At 36.2% G+C, this 19,075-nt stretch overlaps 4 protein-coding genes across 4 annotated transcripts; 2 read left to right on the forward strand and 2 right to left on the reverse strand.

Moving 5' to 3' along the window:
* Positions 1-3,305: 3,305 nt before the first annotated feature.
* Positions 3,306-5,201, reverse strand: LOC133123534 (hatching enzyme 1.2-like). The gene is made up of 8 exons (XM_061234003.1): positions 5,133-5,201; positions 4,992-5,028; positions 4,793-4,855; positions 4,495-4,635; positions 4,073-4,190; positions 3,788-3,966; positions 3,548-3,629; positions 3,306-3,459 (listed from the first exon to the last, which is right to left on the reverse strand). The coding sequence occupies exons 1-8, from the start codon at positions 5,199-5,201 to the stop codon at positions 3,306-3,308; spliced, it is 843 nt and encodes a 280-aa protein (XP_061089987.1).
* Positions 5,202-6,708: 1,507 nt separating this feature from the next.
* Positions 6,709-9,758, forward strand: LOC133123535 (hatching enzyme 1.2-like). Its single transcript, XM_061234004.1, has 9 exons — positions 6,709-6,777; positions 6,870-6,888; positions 7,031-7,093; positions 7,291-7,431; positions 7,656-7,773; positions 7,880-8,058; positions 8,208-8,289; positions 8,391-8,530; positions 9,676-9,758. The coding sequence occupies exons 1-9, from the start codon at positions 6,709-6,711 to the stop codon at positions 9,756-9,758; spliced, it is 894 nt and encodes a 297-aa protein (XP_061089988.1).
* A 3,417-nt stretch (positions 9,759-13,175) lies between these two features.
* Positions 13,176-15,071, reverse strand: LOC133123536 (hatching enzyme 1.2-like). Its single transcript, XM_061234006.1, has 8 exons — positions 15,003-15,071; positions 14,862-14,898; positions 14,663-14,725; positions 14,365-14,505; positions 13,943-14,060; positions 13,658-13,836; positions 13,418-13,499; positions 13,176-13,329 (listed from the first exon to the last, which is right to left on the reverse strand). The coding sequence occupies exons 1-8, from the start codon at positions 15,069-15,071 to the stop codon at positions 13,176-13,178; spliced, it is 843 nt and encodes a 280-aa protein (XP_061089990.1).
* Positions 15,072-16,517: 1,446 nt separating this feature from the next.
* LOC133123537 (hatching enzyme 1.2-like) lies at positions 16,518-18,413 on the forward strand. Its single transcript, XM_061234007.1, has 8 exons — positions 16,518-16,586; positions 16,691-16,727; positions 16,864-16,926; positions 17,084-17,224; positions 17,529-17,646; positions 17,753-17,931; positions 18,090-18,171; positions 18,260-18,413. The coding sequence occupies exons 1-8, from the start codon at positions 16,518-16,520 to the stop codon at positions 18,411-18,413; spliced, it is 843 nt and encodes a 280-aa protein (XP_061089991.1).
* The last annotated feature ends 662 nt before the right edge of the window (positions 18,414-19,075 follow it).

The raw sequence follows: 19,075 nt of genomic DNA on the forward strand, positions 1-19,075 counted from the left end.
TACATTCATTAGTTAATATACAGCTCGAAGCAACAGAAAATAATATTCTGAGTGAATGACTGTCAGGGGACAATATTATTATAGCAGCCATGTTTGTAATGACATCATAATCCCTTGATAAGAACCTATACTGTGCGCCATCATTTGTTCATTGTTTCAAGGCTTTTGTTACTTGGATCATGGATCACATTGACAAAGACAACACTGTGTTGGCCTTAGTGAGGGTGCATTAGGCTGGTATACATATATCAGACACACATATATATGAGGTGACCTGTAGCCAAGTGGTTAAGGTCCATGACTGGGACCTGCAAGGTCAGTGGTTTGATCTTCAGTGTAGCCAAGATAAGATCTGCACCGTCGTTGGACCTTTGAGCAAGGCCCTTAACTCTGCATTGCACCAGGGAAGGATTGTCTCCTGCTTAGCGTAAATCAGCTGTAAGTTGCTATGGATAAAAGCATCAGCCAAAGGACATGAAGTCAGTTTACTACAGTAAGTGTTACTATAAGGCTAAAATACACGGTGAGACTGACTGGATTTTTGGTTTTTGCTTTCTGTGGTGTCTCTGGCAATTTGGGGTCACACACCACAAACATTTCTTAGTCAGGGAGTCTGTACCCACACTTCAGGATGTGGCTGTGATTTTCGAGCCCCTGGTGGGAACAGTGATAATGTTTAACGTGACCTCTGAACCCTAAGAAACAGTTATAATGTTCAATGTGACCTCTGAATCCCAGTTTATGTTGACAACCACACTACTCAATTTTTAGAGATAACTACAGGTGTTCCACAAGGCTTCATTTTAGGACCCATTTCATTTTCTGTCTCCTAGTAAATGACATAGGGAGGGGAATCTATCCAGCAAAGATCCGCTCATATACAGATGACAGAGTCATCTATGCAGTTGCTACCTCCCTCAATCAAGCTGTTAGTTACCTCAATGTTTTTCTCTTAGAACCACATTCCTCCATTTTTGAATGCAAAAAAAAAGCACAAAGTTTTGATATTTTCTCTGTTGGGTGAAACAAAACTCTTCCTATAAAAATGTTGGTATATGGCTGGATGAGAAGTTGGCCTGTAATATACTTGTGGAAACCTTATTAAAGGGGAAAACAAATCCAAATCCAAGAGTCCAACTGTGTTTTATTTCTGTTTTAAGAAATGCTTTTTTTTTTTCTTTTTTTCTTAAATGCAAGTTTAATGGAATTAGTTCGATATAGGTTTCTTGTTGGAATAGACCATGCTTTATTTTAAATGCTGAATCACATACGCATCATTTTACTCTTTATGAGTTATGTGATTGGACCTCATTGAAGCAGTGCAGGGAACTTGTATCAGTGCAGGGAATATGTATCTTTTATTGATGAATCTATTCTTTGCCAGCTTCATCCTTATCTTTGTCATTTTTCTTAACCAGCTGCCACACTTGTTCCTCAAGGTTGGCACTCTCTCATGTGCCAAGGGTTACGTCAGATTTTTGCAAAGCTTTTCTCTTAATGCACCATGAGCTTGGACAAATATTAAAGAAAACATGAAGCCGGAGACATTGTCTTTGATTTGGCATTTTAAATATTTTAAATATTTAAATAGCTCCAGAATTATTGGCACCCTTAATAAAAATATGTAGAGATAATGAATAAAGAATGCATTTAATAAACAACACACAAAATAATCTGCAGAATATGTTATGTTGTAACATATGGGAAAACGAAGTACGTACTTCATTTCAGTACATTTACTCTCATCATTCAATATTTTTTATTAAATGCGTACAATGCAGGATTTTCAACTGTAAAATATTACAAGACAGACATTACTATGATAGCCTGACAGCCCGTGTCTGTGTTCACTTCTGCCCAACACCTTGCTTGTCTACTTGTATTTGTTTTTCTAAAAACTGCTCTGGCCACTTCTGGACATGGGCGTGTTTTATTTCTGTGCTGTATCTGAAAAGCATGTCTAATCCACTGAACTTATATGCACTATGATCAAATAGAAGGAGCTCCCCTACTGTGCTATGGTTTATGCATGCTTTTTTATTGAATAGATTGAATTCATTTTACAGTCAATGCTTTTTCAGAGCTGACTGTTGGTGCTGGATCCAATCTAAGTATATTTGTAGCAGGATTCATGTTAAAATGATACAAGCAAATGTGTGGATACACATTTGATAAATCAACCAGACCCCTAACCCGAAACCTAATCATAGGCCTTACCTCAATTTTTAAACTGGTGTGGGATCAGACATTGAGTCAGACATTAGACCTAAATAAGAATCCTTCCTGAGGACATGATATCATTGGTTACAGATAACATGACAATTAAGACATCACTATAAAACATGTGAAACACATGAAACTTTGTTATATTGCCTCATAGTAGAGTAGGTCATCATTTTAGGTTCAAACTGTTATGATGTGCAGACATTATCAATAAATTAAATTACTTTTGCACTTATGATATGCAGTCTTGTTAATCATTGTCTGTCTTTAAATCTTTCCTTTTAAGAAATGCATGTCTTGCTTGGATGTAAAATGGAAGCTTACAGACACTTTAAAAGCAAAACTGTTTCCACTGTTTGAACAGGGGAGAAAAATTATAAATCATGTTGCTAGAAAAAGGAATGACAGAGGTAATTTTATCTCTGTAAAGTTTAATCATTTAGATACATTCAGCCAGCACATTCAAACAGTTACAGGGAACTTCACTTCATCACAATAGCTTGGATGAACAGAACTCTGATACATATCAATAAAATACATTTAATAATCTTCAAATTAATACAAATATGAAATTTGGGTTGAATGCACCTGCTCTTGGGCAGAGTTACTGATCTGTATGAGGCGAATGAGTTTAAAGTAGCTTGTAGTAATATTCAAACTTGTGGAGGAGACATCACAAAAAGGATTGTTCTGCATTTCATCTGACTGGAATGTCTTGATTGATATCTTGATTGATTGATTCTGCTCCTAGGGTCTGGGATGTTTTGTCTTCAAGCATTTCTTTTCTGGAAAATACAGTATAAGAAGAATTTTTTCTTTTTCTACGCATCATGCAATCTGTCAGATTAAACTATGAAATACTGATATTGTGTGTAAACAATGTGATATTAATCATATCTAATCTCTGATGCATGCATTTAATATAGAATAACATATCATTGTTCAGATAAATGAATCACCTCATAGACAGGGATCTATCAGTGGTGTCAGAGTAATTTAGTTTTTTCTATTTTTATGAACATTTGAGAATCATTGAAATCTGAGAAAATGATGGTTCAGAAAGAATTGTCAGTAAATGTTCTTCAGGGCTTATTGAAATATCTGTACTCACTGCAGCTGTACAACTTATTGATCCGGAAAATGTCCCCCCTGGACAGATTTGACCTCTGTCCAATAGATTTGTTTGGGTCAGGTATAGGAGTTATAGTGTCCTGTCTGTTGGTTGAGAATGCAGTTCTAGAGAAATGGAATAAAAGCACTGTTTAATTTCCAATTCATTGCAGACCAGATACAGTCATAATGAGAATATATCTCCTTCCCTTACCTTCCATAATGCATGATAGAAGTGTATTCATATGGAGTATTCAGATTATTAGTATTTTGTTTCTTAAAGTTGAAGATGGTGCCTGTTAAATAAAAAAAATAAGTTATTAACTGTTTTTTTAGAGACTTTACTATACAGTACATTGTCAATTTAAAAGTGAAAAGGAATATAATTTTCACCGTAACAATGTAATTTCCAGCAATAGCTAATTGGTTGAAAATATTTCAGACGGTTCCTTACGTGGTGCTACATTCTCCCAGTTGATCTTGACGTATTGGTCCCGGTCGCTCCTTGTGTGCTCATGATAGAAGCCCAGTGCATGGTTCAGCTCATGCTGAATGATACCGTGGTAAACACAACCATACTTGGCCAGAGACAGTACCTGCTTGCCACCAGTTCTCCCAAGATAGGAATAACAGCTGAAAGGAAATAGAAGGTCTCTCTCAGTCTTAGCCAAGCCCACCAAAATCAAATCTGAGAAGTGTATCTTGCCATTGATCCTGTCATTAGAGAAACTGATCTCACCCATCTCTACTCTTAATACTGATGAAGTCTCTCTGATGTGACCGGGGAACAAAGCGAATGCAGGTTTCTGTGTTGAAGGTCTTCATTGCATTTTCAATCCTCTTCTTCTGATAACGTGCTGTAGTGCAGAAGCATCCAAAAACAAGCACAAGTCATATACTCATAGAAACCATTAATATGAATAATGATAACTGGAGCTGAGCTCTGACAATGGCAATGGTTGGATTTAAATGTATGTTTTCAAATAAATTATCATACCGCATATATAAATACTTATGCATCAAAGTAAACAAAATTTAAAACCATGATTTCTTTTTTATTTATAAACAAGATCATAATTCAGTCATGACAATATTATTCTTTCAGTAGCAGCACCAGACTGCACTTACAAAATGTAAAAATAAAAATGTTCCTTCACTTACAGAATCGACTGCTCATAGTGTAAGGCACTTCAACAAGTCCATTTGAGGATTTCCTCCATAAACATCGGTTATTCCGACACTTAATGGCATTTCTGGTGTTTGATACAACCAGGTCTCCCTCCATCAGCATCTCACTGGATCCTTTGAAGTCAAAACATGAAACATTAGCAAAATGGAAATTTCATATTCTGACTTTTCAATTTTCGAATTGTAGCAGACTGGCATGAATGGCATAACAATTGAATTGTGATTCAGATGCTTTGCCACATAATAGTGAAATAAAACATATAAAACTAACCATTGTTGGACTGTAGAATGTTTGTAGTGATATCCACATCTTCAGGGTCCTCTATTTGGATAGCTTTGAAAATTAAGAATTGAAAACATTATTTTAAATCCTGACCTCATCCTGGCAGATTTGTTCTTGCAGAAATAAATACTACATGAAATCAAAAACATCAGATAGAGAATGATGTACTCAGCTAGTAATTACTCACAAGTTAGTGGAGAGTCACTCCCTTCCCTGTCAAGATCCTAAAGAAGAAAGGGAGGCAGACACTGGGTTAATAAAAATGAAGACATATTTGAGGTAAGAGTTGAGTGAAACTTTCCACTGTGTTGAGTGGAGCATCTCTTACCACGAGGTGATGAGCCTGTGAGAGGCTCAGCAGCAGAGCTAGGATGGTGGAGATGAGTCTGTGGTCCATCTTCTGTCAGCGTTTGGAGATCCTCAGGATGGTTCCCTCACGATGAGTTGGAGGTCTGTCAGGCCCTGTGTTTTATACAATGACAGTTTGTAGGTGCGCCTGTAAGGGGATCAGGGATTATTGTAAATTCATACACCCGAAATGAGCTTTCAAAATGGAGTGAACTAATTTAATTCCAACAAAAATCTTAAACCAAAATTAAACAGGTTATTTACTTTACGTTGTTAATCTGGGTAGATTAACGTTGCCCATCCCTCTCCTCTAAAGCACAGATGCTGACTGTGCATCCCTCTTTTTTTCTGCCCTTTAATTTCATGATAAAACAGTGCAGCATCGTCTATCTATCTTTAGTATGTTGATTGAAATACATTCAATGTCAAACATTTACAGTTTTAATAAAATATAAAGATAAAAGAGTAAATAGATGCAGTGAAAAGAAAAATATCTCTCTTCTGTCAAGACTGTGAAGATCGTTCCCAGATCTATACAGTATAAAGAAGTACACTACCTATAAAGAAAATGGGCAAGTAGAAGTCAAAATAATATAGAAATATGTAATACATTAAAATAAAATTTAAAATTTAAAAAAGACTTTCTGATGACTGTTCTATTACTTTGGCTATTTTCTTTCGCTATTTCTCAATCTGAGACAAATTTTCTTGACATTGTAAAGGTAATTAAATAAATGTATACATTTTTATACATTTCATTTAAAGGCAAGACACACATCAAGAACTTGGCTTTGTCAGGCCGAACAATGCCCCTTAGCTGTGATAACATCACACTATACCACTCCACTGTCTGTCATGAGTAATTGCTTAAATATACTGTTGCATGGCTGTATGAGTGATATTTTCATCATTTTGGAGCTTTGGTGAACAGAGAGAGTACTAATAATGGAGAACAGAGGCTTTGCTCAAAGTTTCCAAAATGTACATCCATTTTATTTATCACTACCTGACAACATTTGTGACACTGCACTTCTCTGGACTCGACTATTCGATGCGCATGACACTTTACAACCACAGTTCAATTAGTGAAATATTAGATTGAAGTCTGTGAACTGAAGAATGTTCAGCTGTGTACAGACTATATCATGTATTGCTACAGATGAACACAATGTGACAACTGAATTCCAGACTAAACTACTGTATGACGGTACTCATATGTAGAATTGGTCAGACATTTAAAAGCTAAAATGGCATACGGGAGCATAATAAGCACTAACCTGCATTACACAAGTCCTGTGTGTTTTGAGGGAGAGAATTGGTTTTCATTGATCTTCCCAACGTACTACAGTAAACAAATTGATCCAAGTTTCTTGGTGGAAGTTAGTTTTGCACAAAGCTTTTAAAAGCTCATTTTGGGTGTAGTGAATTGACAGTAATCCCTGATCCCCTTACAGGCACACCTACAAACTGTAGTATAAAAGACAGGGTCTGACAGACCTCAGACACCAACTCATCGTGAGGGAACCATCCTGAGGATCTCCAAACGCTGACAGAAGATGGACCACAGACTCATCTCCACCATCCTAGCTCTGCTGCTGAGCCTCTCACAGGCACATCACCTCGTGGTAAGAGATGCTCCACTCAACACAGTGGAAAGTTTCAAATGTGTGTTCAGTTGTATTAACCCAGTGTCTGTCTGCCCCTCTGTCTTCTTTAGGATCTTGAAAGTGATGAAGGTGAGTTTCCATTGCTTTGTGGTTAGTTCCTTTGCTGTAAAACACTTCAGTACCTGATGCTTTGGATTTCATTTATTTCTGAAGCAATTTTCAAGCGTGAGATCAATATTAAAATAATATTTTGAAATCTTCTCCTTTGAAGAAATCCAAATAGAGGATCCTGATGATTTGGACATCACTGAAAGGATTCTACAGTCCAACAATGGTTGGTATAATCATTTCTTTATTAACTTGTGACAATGCACAAAAACTCAATATAACTTTCCTTTCATTATTTCATTTCTAAAATATCAATATGTTGTGAATGGTTCCGCAAATATAAATTTTTCAGCATTCACTTGTTGTGCCAGTTGTTTGTGTAAATGGCATGATCCTCTGAATGACTGTGTGCTGTCTTTAAAGGGTCCAGTGAGATGCTGATGGAGGGAGACCTGGTCTTATCAAACACCAGGAATGCTGTAAACTGCTGGAATAACCAATGTTTATGGAGGAAATCCTCAAACGGACTTGTTGAAGTGCCTTACACTGTGGGCGATGAATTCTGTAAGTGAAGGAGAATCTGTATTCATACATACTGTTGGTTCATCCTGGTGCTAATATTGAAGGGCAATGACATTGTCCATTATTATTTGAGGAAAAGGAGATGAAATTTGTTTAATAAAACATACTTTATGAATGCATAAAATGTTTAAGTACTTTAAATATTGTACTTCAGTTGAAAATTTACATTCTGCTCATTCTTGATTTTGGATGATTCTGAATTGCAGCATATTATCAAAAGAGGAAGATTGAAAATGCCATGGAGACCTTCAACACAGAAACCTGCATTCGCTTTGTTCCCCGGTCATTTCAAAGAGACTTCATCAGTGTCGAGAGCAAAGACGGGTGAGCTCAGATTTTATACGAATGCAGGATCAATTGCAAATCTACTCAGATTTGATTTTGGTAGGCTCGATTAACAATGAAATGGTGACCTTATCTTTCCTTTCAGTTGTTATTCCCATCTTGGAAGAACTGGTAGCAAGCAGGTACTGTCTCTGGACAAGTATGGTTGTGTTTACCACGGTATCATTCAGCATGAGCTGAACCATGCACTGGGCTTCTATCATGAGCACACAAGGAGCGACCGGGACCAATACGTCAAGATCAACTGGGAGAATGTTCCACCACGTAAGGAACTGCCTGTCATATGTTGGACAGTTTTTATCCACCAAGCATGCTTTCAATTTAATATAGCATGAAATGAGATTGCTATGGGAAACATTATTTCTACACTTTTCAATAGAGGCTAACACAGTATTTGTTTCTTTTTCTTTCAGACACCATCTACAACTTTCAGACACAAGACACTAATAATCTGAACACTCCATATGACTACACTTCTATCATGCATTATGGAAGGTAAGGAAAAGGGGTATAGTCACATTTTGACTGCAACCAGATAGAGATCAATGTGAACTTTTATTAACAGAGACCATTTTATTTTTCTTCCATTTCTCCAGAACTGCTTTCTCATCCAATGGAAAGGACACTATAACTCCCATACCGAACCCAAACCAATCTATTGGACAGGGGCCACGGCTGTCCATGGGGGACATTCAGAGGATCAATAAGCTGTACAGCTGTTGTGAGTACCGATCAAGTTTCAATAATCTTCAAATTTTGCATGATCTTTATTTCACCCATCCTTTCCACGCATTTATTCAAATGTTCTTTTCCCCCTCCCCTTTAGTGATGTTCCCTCCACAAGTTTCAGTGTTACTGTAAACTACAATAAACTCATTCACCACAGACAGATCAGTAACTCTGCCCAAGAGCAGTAGCATTCATCCCAACAACCATATTTTATTCAATATAGAATTAGGTGGGACATATAGTACTATTTAATATAGAAATGTAATATTTTAAAAAGTCATTTATTGATATATCAGAAATTACATATGATATTTTAACAATACATTTAATGTTTGACAATCATTTCTTGAAATAAGAAAATATCTCTTTTACTTTGCAGAAGTGACTTACTTGATGAGAAAATGAGCTGGAAGGGTGAAGCAGAATATGAAGCCATCAATGAAAATATTACAGTCAGATGAAATGCATATCATTCATATGCATAATTTGCCTTTCTTTTGGCAGAGGTATCGTAAAAAAAGGGAAGTTCTTTGTAACTGTCTGCATGTACTGGCTGAATGTTCCTGTACTACGTGATTAAACTTTACACAGATTAAATTACCTTTGTCATTCATTTTTCTATCAATATGGTTTTTCATTTGACCCTGTTCAAGAAGAAGAGATGTTTTGCTTTTCAAGTATCATTAAGGTTCCAGTTCACTTCCAAGAAAACACATCAAGAGATCTGAAAGAAAGACATCAAGAGAAAATCAGGGATGCATCAGAATTTCATAAAAGGAAAGAATTAAAAACAGAAGATCCTTCACAAGATTGTAAAAATCATTTAATTTATTGATGTCTACTCACTACACAGTTTAAGATAACAAGATTTCATATGTTCCACATGCTTTATAGTGATGTCATCATTGTCATTTTATCAGTAACCAATGATATCATGTCCTCAGTAATAATACTATTAGTTTAATGTCTAATCTCACACACGACTGTCTTGCTCAGAAATAATAGCCTTAAAATTGAGGTAAGGGTTATAATTAGGGTTATGGTTAGAGTTAGGCTTAGGGGTAAGGTTGATTCATCAAATGTGGAGCCATTGATTTGCTGAAGTCATATTGACATAAATCCTGCTAAAAATGTGCCTGTGAATCTGTTTAGATTTGATCCTCAACAGTCAGGCCCTGAAACACATTGATGAGAAACAGTCTGCTGGCCTTGAAAATGTAGACCCTTACCATTAAATGGCAGCTGCAGATTTTATAGCTACATTGCCTCTAATTGCCTCTAATTTTAATCTGAGCCTTGCCTCCAACTCCATTCCCAAAGCATTGAAGTCTGATTATGTTTGTCCGTTACATTCATTAGTTAATATACAGCTCGAAGCAACAGAAAATAATATTCTGAGTGAATGACTGTCAGGGGACAATATTATTATAGCAGCCATGTTTGTAATGACATCATAATCCCTTGATAAGAACCTATACTGTGCGCCATCATTTGTTCATTGTTTCAAGGCTTTTGTTACTTGGATCATGGATCACATTGACAAAGACAACACTGTGTTGGCCTTAGTGAGGGTGCATTAGGCTGGTATACATATATCAGACACACATATATATGAGGTGACCTGTAGCCAAGTGGTTAAGGTCCATGACTGGGACCTGCAAGGTCAGTGGTTTGATCTTCAGTGTAGCAAAGATAAGATCTGCACCGTCGTTGGACCTTTGAGCAAGGCCCTTAACTCTGCATTGCACCAGGGAAGGATTGTCTCCTGCTTAGCGTAAATCAGCTGTAAGTTGCTATGGATAAAAGCATCAGCCAAAGGACATGAAGTCAGTTTACTACAGTAAGTGTTACTATAAGGCTAAAATACACGGTGAGACTGACTGGATTTTTGGTTTTTGCTTTCTGTGGTGTCTCTGGCAATTTGGGGTCACACACCACAAACATTTCTTAGTCAGGGAGTCTGTACCCACACTTCAGGATGTGGCTGTGATTTTCGAGCCCCTGGTGGGAACAGTGATAATGTTTAACGTGACCTCTGAACCCTAAGAAACAGTTATAATGTTCAATGTGACCTCTGAATCCCAGTTTATGTTGACAACCACACTACTCAATTTTTAGAGATAACTACAGGTGTTCCACAAGGCTTCATTTTAGGACCCATTTCATTTTCTGTCTCCTAGTAAATGACATAGGGAGGGGAATCTATCCAGCAAAGATCCGCTCATATACAGATGACAGAGTCATCTATGCAGTTGCTACCTCCCTCAATCAAGCTGTTAGTTACCTCAATGTTTTTCTCTTAGAACCACATTCCTCCATTTTTGAATGCAAAAAAAAAGCACAAAGTTTTGATATTTTCTCTGTTGGGTGAAACAAAACTCTTCCTATAAAAATGTTGGTATATGGCTGGATGAGAAGTTGGCCTGTAATATACTTGTGGAAACCTTATTAAAGGGGAAAACAAATCCAAATCCAAGAGTCCAACTGTGTTTTATTTCTGTTTTAAGAAATGCTTTTTTTCTTTCTTTTTTTCTTAAATGCAAGTTTAATGGAATTAGTTCGATATAGGTTTCTTGTTGGAATAGACCATGCTTTATTTTAAATGCTGAATCACATACGCATCATTTTACTCTTTATGAGTTATGTGATTGGACCTCATTGAAGCAGTGCAGGGAACTTGTATCAGTGCAGGGAATATGTATCTTTTATTGATGAATCTATTCTTTGCCAGCTTCATCCTTATCTTTGTCATTTTTCTTAACCAGCTGCCACACTTGTTCCTCAAGGTTGGCACTCTCTCATGTGCCAAGGGTTACGTCAGATTTTTGCAAAGCTTTTCTCTTAATGCACCATGAGCTTGGACAAATATTAAAGAAAACATGAAGCCGGAGACATTGTCTTTGATTTGGCATTTTAAATATTTTAAATATTTAAATAGCTCCAGAATTATTGGCACCCTTAATAAAAATATGTAGAGATAATGAATAAAGAATGCATTTAATAAACAACACACAAAATAATCTGCAGAATATGTTATGTTGTAACATATGGGAAAACGAAGTACGTACTTAATTTCAGTACATTTACTCTCATCGTTCAATATTTTTTATTAAATGCGTACAATGCAGGATTTTCAACTGTAAAATATTATAAGACAGACATTACTATGATAGCCTGACAGCCCGTGTCTGTGTTCACTTCTGCCCAACACCTTGCTTGTCTACTTGTATTTGTTTTTCTAAAAACTGCTCTGGCCACTTCTGGACATGGGCGTGTTTTATTTCTGTGCTGTATCTGAAAAGCATGTCTAATCCACTGAACTTATATGCACTATGATCAAATAGAAGGAGCTCCCCTACTGTGCTATGGTTTATGCATGCTTTTTTATTGAATAGATTGAATTCATTTTACAGTCAATGCTTTTTCAGAGCTGACTGTTGGTGCTGGATCCAATCTAAGTATATTTGTAGCAGGATTCATGTTAAAATGATACAAGCAAATGTGTGGATACACATTTGATAAATCAACCAGACCCCTAACCCGAAACCTAATCATAGGCCTTACCTCAATTTTTAAACTGGTGTGGGATCAGACATTGAGTCAGACATTAGACCTAAATAAGAATCCTTCCTGAGGACATGATATCATTGGTTACAGATAACATGACAATTAAGACATCACTATAAAACATGTGAAACACATGAAACTTTGTTATATTGCCTCATAGTAGAGTAGGTCATCATTTTAGGTTCAAACTGTTATGATGTGCAGACATTATCAATAAATTAAATTACTTTTGCACTTATGATATGCAGTCTTGTTAATCATTGTCTGTCTTTAAATCTTTCCTTTTAAGAAATGCATGTCTTGCTTGGATGTAAAATGGAAGCTTACAGACACTTTAAAAGCAAAACTGTTTCCACTGTTTGAACAGGGGAGAAAAATTATAAATCATGTTGCTAGAAAAAGGAATGACAGAGGTAATTTTATCTCTGTAAAGTTTAATCATTTAGATACATTCAGCCAGCACATTCAAACAGTTACAGGGAACTTCACTTCATCACAATAGCTTGGATGAACAGAACTCTGATACATATCAATAAAATACATTTAATAATCTTCAAATTAATACAAATATGAAATTTGGGTTGAATGCACCTGCTCTTGGGCAGAGTTACTGATCTGTATGAGGCGAATGAGTTTAAAGTAGCTTGTAGTAATATTCAAACTTGTGGAGGAGACATCACAAAAAGGATTGTTCTGCATTTCATCTGACTGGAATGTCTTGATTGATATCTTGATTGATTGATTCTGCTCCTAGGGTCTGGGATGTTTTGTCTTCAAGCATTTCTTTTCTGGAAAATACAGTATAAGAAGAATTTTTTCTTTTTCTACGCATCATGCAATCTGTCAGATTAAACTATGAAATACTGATATTGTGTGTAAATAATGTGATATTAATCATATCTAATCTCTGATGCATGCATTTAATATAGAATAACATATCATTGTTCAGATAAATGAATCACCTCATAGACAGGGATCTATCAGTGGTGTCAGAGTAATTTAGTTTTTTCTATTTTTATGAACATTTGAGAATCATTGAAATCTGAGAAAATGATGGTTCAGAAAGAATTGTCAGTAAATGTTCTTCAGGGCTTATTGAAATATCTGTACTCACTGCAGCTGTACAACTTATTGATCCGGAAAATGTCCCCCCTGGACAGATTTGACCTCTGTCCAATAGATTTGTTTGGGTCAGGTATAGGAGTTATAGTGTCCTGTCTGTTGGTTGAGAATGCAGTTCTAGAGAAATGGAATAAAAGCACTGTTTAATTTCCAATTCATTGCAGACCAGATACAGTCATAATGAGAATATATCTCCTTCCCTTACCTTCCATAATGCATGATAGAAGTGTATTCATATGGAGTATTCAGATTATTAGTATTTTGTTTCTTAAAGTTGAAGATGGTGCCTGTTAAATAAAAAAAATAAGTTGTTAACTGTTTTTTTAGAGACTTTACTATACAGTACATTGTCAATTTAAAAGTGAAAAGGAATATAATTTTCACCGTAACAATGTAATTTCCAGCAATAGCTAATTGGTTGAAAATATTTCAGACAGTTCCTTACGTGGTGCTACATTCTCCCAGTTGATCTTGACGTATTGGTCCCGGTCGCTCCTTGTGTGCTCATGATAGAAGCCCAGGGCATGGTTCAGCTCATGCTGAATGATACCGTGGTAAACACAACCATACTTGGCCAGAGACAGTACCTGCTTGCCACCAGTTCTCCCAAGATAGGAATAACAGCTGAAAGGAAATAGAAGGTCTCTCTCAGTCTTAGCCAAGCCCACCAAAATCAAATCTGAGAAGTGTATCTTGCCATTGATCCTGTCATTAGAGAAACTGATCTCACCCATCTCTACTCTTAATACTGATGAAGTCTCTCTGATGTGACCGGGGAACAAAGCGAATGCAGGTTTCTGTGTTGAAGGTCTTCATTGCATTTTCAATCCTCTTCTTCTGATAACGTGCTGTAGTGCAGAAGCATCCAAAAACAAGCACAAGTCATATACTCATAGAAACCATTAATATGAATAATGATAACTGGAGCTGAGCTCTGACAATGGCAATGGTTGGATTTAAATGTATGTTTTCAAATAAATTATCAGACCGCATATATAAATACTTATGCATCAAAGTAAACAAAATTTAAAACCACGATTTCTTTTTTATTTATAAACAAGATCATAATTCAGTCATGACAATATTATTCTTTCAGTAGCAGCACCAGACTGCACTTACAAAATGTAAAAATAAAAATGTTCCTTCACTTACAGAATCGACTGCTCATAGTGTAAGGCACTTCAACAAGTCCATTTGAGGATTTCCTCCATAAACATCGGTTATTCCGACACTTAATGGCATTTCTGGTGTTTGATACAACCAGGTCTCCCTCCATCAGCATCTCACTGGATCCTTTGAAGTCAAAACATGAAACATTAGCAAAATGGAAATTTCATATTCTGACTTTTCAATTTTCGAATTGTAGCAGACTGGCATGAATGGCATAACAATTGAATTGTGATTCAGATGCTTTGCCACATAATAGTGAAATAAAACATATAAAACTAACCATTGTTGGACTGTAGAATGTTTGTAGTGATATCCACATCTTCAGGGTCCTCTATTTGGATAGCTTTGAAAATTAAGAATTGAAAACATTATTTTAAATCCTGACCTCATCCTGGCAGATTTGTTCTTGCAGAAATAAATACTACATGAAATCAAAAACATCAGATAGAGAATGATGTACTCAGCTAGTAATTACTCACAAGTTAGTGGAGAGTCACTCCCTTCCCTGTCAAGATCCTAAAGAAGAAAGGGAGGCAGACACTGGGTTAATAAAAATGAAGACATATTTGAGGTAAGAGTTGAGTGAAACTTTCCACTGTGTTGAGTGGAGCATCTCTTACCACGAGGTGATGAGCCTGTGAGAGGCTCAGCAGCAGAGCTAGGATGGTGGAGATGAGTCTGTGGTCCATCTTCTGTCAGCGTTTGGAGATCCTCAGGATGGTTCCCTCACGATGAGTTGGAGGTCTGTCAGGCCCTGTGTTTTATACAATGACAGTTTGTATGTGTGCCTGTAAGGGGATCAGGGATTATTGTAAAGTCAAACACCCGAAATGAGCTTTTAAAATGGAGTGAACTAATTTAATTCCAACAAAAATCTTAAATCAAAACTAAACAGGTTATTTACTTTACGTTGTTAATCTGGGTAGATTAACGTTGCCCATCCCTCTCCTCTAAAGCACAGATGACTGTGCATCCCTCTTTTTTTCTGCCCTTTAATTTCGTGATAAAACAGTGCAGCATTTACAGTTTTAATAAAATAAAAAGATAAAAGAGTAAAATGATGCAGTGAAAAGAAAAATATCTTTCTTCTGTCAAGACTGTGAAGATCGTTCCCAGATCTATACAGTATAAAGAAGTACACTACCTATAAAGAAAATGGGCAAGTAGAAGAAATAGAAATATGTAATACATTAAAATAAAAAAAATGATTAAAAAAGACTTTCTGATATTCTATTACTTTGGCTACTTTGGCTATTTTTGGCTTTGGCTATTTTCTCAATCTGAGACAAATTTTAGATAATTAAAGGTAATTAAATAAATGTATACAGTTTTATACATTTCATTTAAAAGCAAGACACACATCAAGAACTCTGCTTTGTCAGGCCGAACAATGCCCCTTAGCTGTGATAACATCACACTATACCACTCCACTGTCTGTCATGAGTAATTGTTTAAATATACTGTTGCATGGCTGTATGAGTGATATTTTCATCATTTTGGAGCTTTGGTGAACAGAGAAAGTACTAATAATGGAGAACAGAGGCTTTGCTCAAAGTTTCAAAAACGTACATCCATTTTATTTTATTTACCTGACAACATTTGTGTCATTGCACTTCTCTGGACTCGACTATTCGATGCGCATGACACTTTACAACCACAGTTCAATCAGTGAAATATTAGATTGAAGTCTGTGAACTGAAGAATGTTCAGCTGTGTACAGGCTATATCATGTATTGCTAAAGAATTCCAGACTAAACTACTGTATGACGGTACTCATATGTAGAATTGGTCAGAAATTTAAAAGCTAAAATTCCATACACGAGCATAATAAGCACTTCTAACCTGCATTACACAAGTCCTGTGTGTTTTGAGGGAGAGAATTGGTTTTCATTGATCTTCCCAATGTACTACAGGAAACAAATTGATCCATAAAAATGACAAGTTTCTTGGTGGAAGTTAGTTTTGCACAAAGCTTTTAAAAGCTCATTTTGGGTGTAGTGAATTGACAGTAATCCCTGATCCCCTTACAGGCACACCTACAAACTGTCATTGTATAAAACACAGGGCCTGACAGACCTCAGACACCAACTCATCGTGAGGGAACCATCCTGAGGATCTCCAAACGCTGACAGAAGATGGACCACAGACTCATCTCCACCATCCTAGCTCTGCTGCTGAGCCTCTCACAGGCTCATCACCTCGTGGTAAGAGATGCTCCACTCAACACAGTGGAAAGTTTCACTCAACTCTTACCTCAAATATGTCTTCATTTTTATTAACCCAGTGTCTGCCTCCCTTTCTTCTTTAGGATCTTGACAGGGAAGGGAGTGACTCTCCACTAACTTGTGAGTAATTACTAGCTGAGTACATCATTCTCTATCTGATGTTTTTGATTTCATGTAGTATTTATTTCTGCAAGAACAAATCTGCCAGGATGAGGTCAGGATTTAAAATAATGTTTTCAATTCTTAATTTTCAAAGCTATCCAAATAGAGGACCCTGAAGATGTGGATATCACTACAAACATTCTACAGTCCAACAATGGTTAGTTTTATATGTTTTATTTCACTATTATGTGGCAAAGCATCTGAATCACAATTCAATTGTTATGCCATTCATGCCAGTCTGCTACAATTCGAAAATTGAAAAGTCAGAATATGAAATTTCCATTTTGCTAATGTTTCATGTTTTGACTTCAAAGGATCCAGTGAGATGCTGATGGAGGGAGACCTGGTTGTATCAAACACCAGAAATGCCATTAAGTGTCGGAATAACCGATGTTTATGGAGGAAATCCTCAAATGGACTTGTTGAAGTGCCTTACACTATGAGCAGTCGATTCTGTAAGTGAAGGAACATTTTTATTTTTACATTTTGTAAGTGCAGTCTGGTGCTGCTACTGAAAGAATAATATTGTCATGACTGAATTATGATCTTGTTTATAAATAAAAAAGAAATCGTGGTTTTAAATTTTGTTTACTTTGATGCATAAGTATTTATATATGCGGTCTGATAATTTATTTGAAAACATACATTTAAATCCAACCATTGCCATTGTCAGAGCTCAGCTCCAGTTATCATTATTCATATTAATGGTTTCTATGAGTATATGACTTGTGCTTGTTTTTGGATGCTTCTGCACTACAGCACGTTATCAGAAGAAGAGGATTGAAAATGCAATGAAGACCTTCAACACAGAAACCTGCATTCGCTTTGTTCCCCGGTCACATCAGAGAGACTTCATCAGTATTAAGAGTAGAGATGGGTGAGATCAGTTTCTCTAATGACAGGATCAATGGCAAGATACACTTCTCAGATTTGATTTTGGTGGGCTTGGCTAAGACTGAGAGAGACCTTCTATTTCCTTTCAGCTGTTATTCCTATCTTGGGAGAACTGGTGGCAAGCAGGTACTGTCTCTGGCCAAGTATGGTTGTGTTTACCACGGTATCATTCAGCATGAGCTGAACCATGCCCTGGGCTTCTATCATGAGCACACAAGGAGCGACCGGGACCAATACGTCAAGATCAACTGGGAGAATGTAGCACCACGTAAGGAACTGTCTGAAATATTTTCAACCAATTAGCTATTGCTGGAAATTACATTGTTACGGTGAAAATTATATTCCTTTTCACTTTTAAATTGACAATGTACTGTATAGTAAAGTCTCTAAAAAAACAGTTAATAACTTATTTTTTTTATTTAACAGGCACCATCTTCAACTTTAAGAAACAAAATACTAATAATCTGAATACTCCATATGAATACACTTCTATCATGCATTATGGAAGGTAAGGGAAGGAGATATATTCTCATTATGACTGTATCTGGTCTGCAATGAATTGGAAATTAAACAGTGCTTTTATTCCATTTCTCTAGAACTGCATTCTCAACCAACAGACAGGACACTATAACTCCTATACCTGACCCAAACAAATCTATTGGACAGAGGTCAAATCTGTCCAGGGGGGACATTTTCCGGATCAATAAGTTGTACAGCTGCAGTGAGTACAGATATTTCAATAAGCTCTGAAGAACATTTACTGACAATTCTTTCTGAACCATCATTTTCTCAGATTTCAATGATTCTCAAATGTTCATAAAAATAGAAAAAACTAAATTACTCTGACACCACTGATAGATCCCTGTCTATGAGGTGATTCATTTATCTGAACAATGATATGTTATTCTATATTAAATGCATGCATCAGAGATTAGATATGATTAATATCACATTATTTACACACAATATCAGTATTTCATAGTTTAATCTGACAGATTGCATGATGCGTAGAAAAAGAAAAAATTCTTCTTATACTGTATTTTCCAGAAAAGAAATGCTTGAAGACAAAACATCCCAGACCCTAGGAGCAGAATCAATCAATCAAGATATCAATCAAGACATTCCAGTCAGATGAAATGCAGAACAATCCTTTTTGTGATGTCTCCTCCACAAGTTTGAATATTACTACAAGCTACTTTAAACTCATTCGCCTCATACAGATCAGTAACTCTGCCCAAGAGCAGGTGCATTCAACCCAAATTTCATATTTGTATTAATTTGAAGATTATTAAATGTATTTTATTGATATGTATCAGAGTTCTGTTCATCCAAGCTATTGTGATGAAGTGAAGTTCCCTGTAACTGTTTGAATGTGCTGGCTGAATGTATCTAAATGATTAAACTTTACAGAG

The sequence above is a fragment of the Conger conger genome, chromosome 3, assembly GCF_963514075.1.
Source record: "Conger conger chromosome 3, fConCon1.1, whole genome shotgun sequence".
Classification (NCBI taxonomy): domain Eukaryota; kingdom Metazoa; phylum Chordata; class Actinopteri; order Anguilliformes; family Congridae; genus Conger; species Conger conger.

What these genes read in the sequence shown, in the direction of transcription:
- LOC133123534 (XM_061234003.1), bottom strand. Translation starts at nt 5,201, where the DNA reads ATGGACCACAGACTCATCTCCACCATCCTAGCTCTGCTGCTGAGCCTC. An exon ending in GAGTGACTCTCCACTAACTT is followed by an intron (nt 4,856 to 4,991) that starts GTGAGTAATTAC and finishes TAATTTTCAAAG; the next exon opens with CTATCCAAATAGAGGACCCT. An exon ending in CTGGGAGAATGTAGCACCAC is followed by an intron (nt 3,630 to 3,787) that starts GTAAGGAACCGT and finishes TTTATTTAACAG; the next exon opens with GCACCATCTTCAACTTTAAG.
- LOC133123535 (XM_061234004.1), top strand. Translation starts at nt 6,709, where the DNA reads ATGGACCACAGACTCATCTCCACCATCCTAGCTCTGCTGCTGAGCCTC. An exon ending in TCTATCATGCATTATGGAAG is followed by an intron (nt 8,290 to 8,390) that starts GTAAGGAAAAGG and finishes CCATTTCTCCAG; the next exon opens with AACTGCTTTCTCATCCAATG. An exon ending in CTGTTGTGAGTACCGATCAA is followed by an intron (nt 8,531 to 9,675) that starts GTTTCAATAATC and finishes GAATCTGTTTAG; the next exon opens with ATTTGATCCTCAACAGTCAG.
- LOC133123536 (XM_061234006.1), bottom strand. Translation starts at nt 15,071, where the DNA reads ATGGACCACAGACTCATCTCCACCATCCTAGCTCTGCTGCTGAGCCTC. An exon ending in CATTCTACAGTCCAACAATG is followed by an intron (nt 14,506 to 14,662) that starts GTTAGTTTTATA and finishes TTGACTTCAAAG; the next exon opens with GATCCAGTGAGATGCTGATG. An exon ending in CTGGGAGAATGTAGCACCAC is followed by an intron (nt 13,500 to 13,657) that starts GTAAGGAACTGT and finishes TTTATTTAACAG; the next exon opens with GCACCATCTTCAACTTTAAG.
- LOC133123537 (XM_061234007.1), top strand. Translation starts at nt 16,518, where the DNA reads ATGGACCACAGACTCATCTCCACCATCCTAGCTCTGCTGCTGAGCCTC. An exon ending in GAGTGACTCTCCACTAACTT is followed by an intron (nt 16,728 to 16,863) that starts GTGAGTAATTAC and finishes TAATTTTCAAAG; the next exon opens with CTATCCAAATAGAGGACCCT. An exon ending in CTGGGAGAATGTAGCACCAC is followed by an intron (nt 17,932 to 18,089) that starts GTAAGGAACTGT and finishes TTTATTTAACAG; the next exon opens with GCACCATCTTCAACTTTAAG.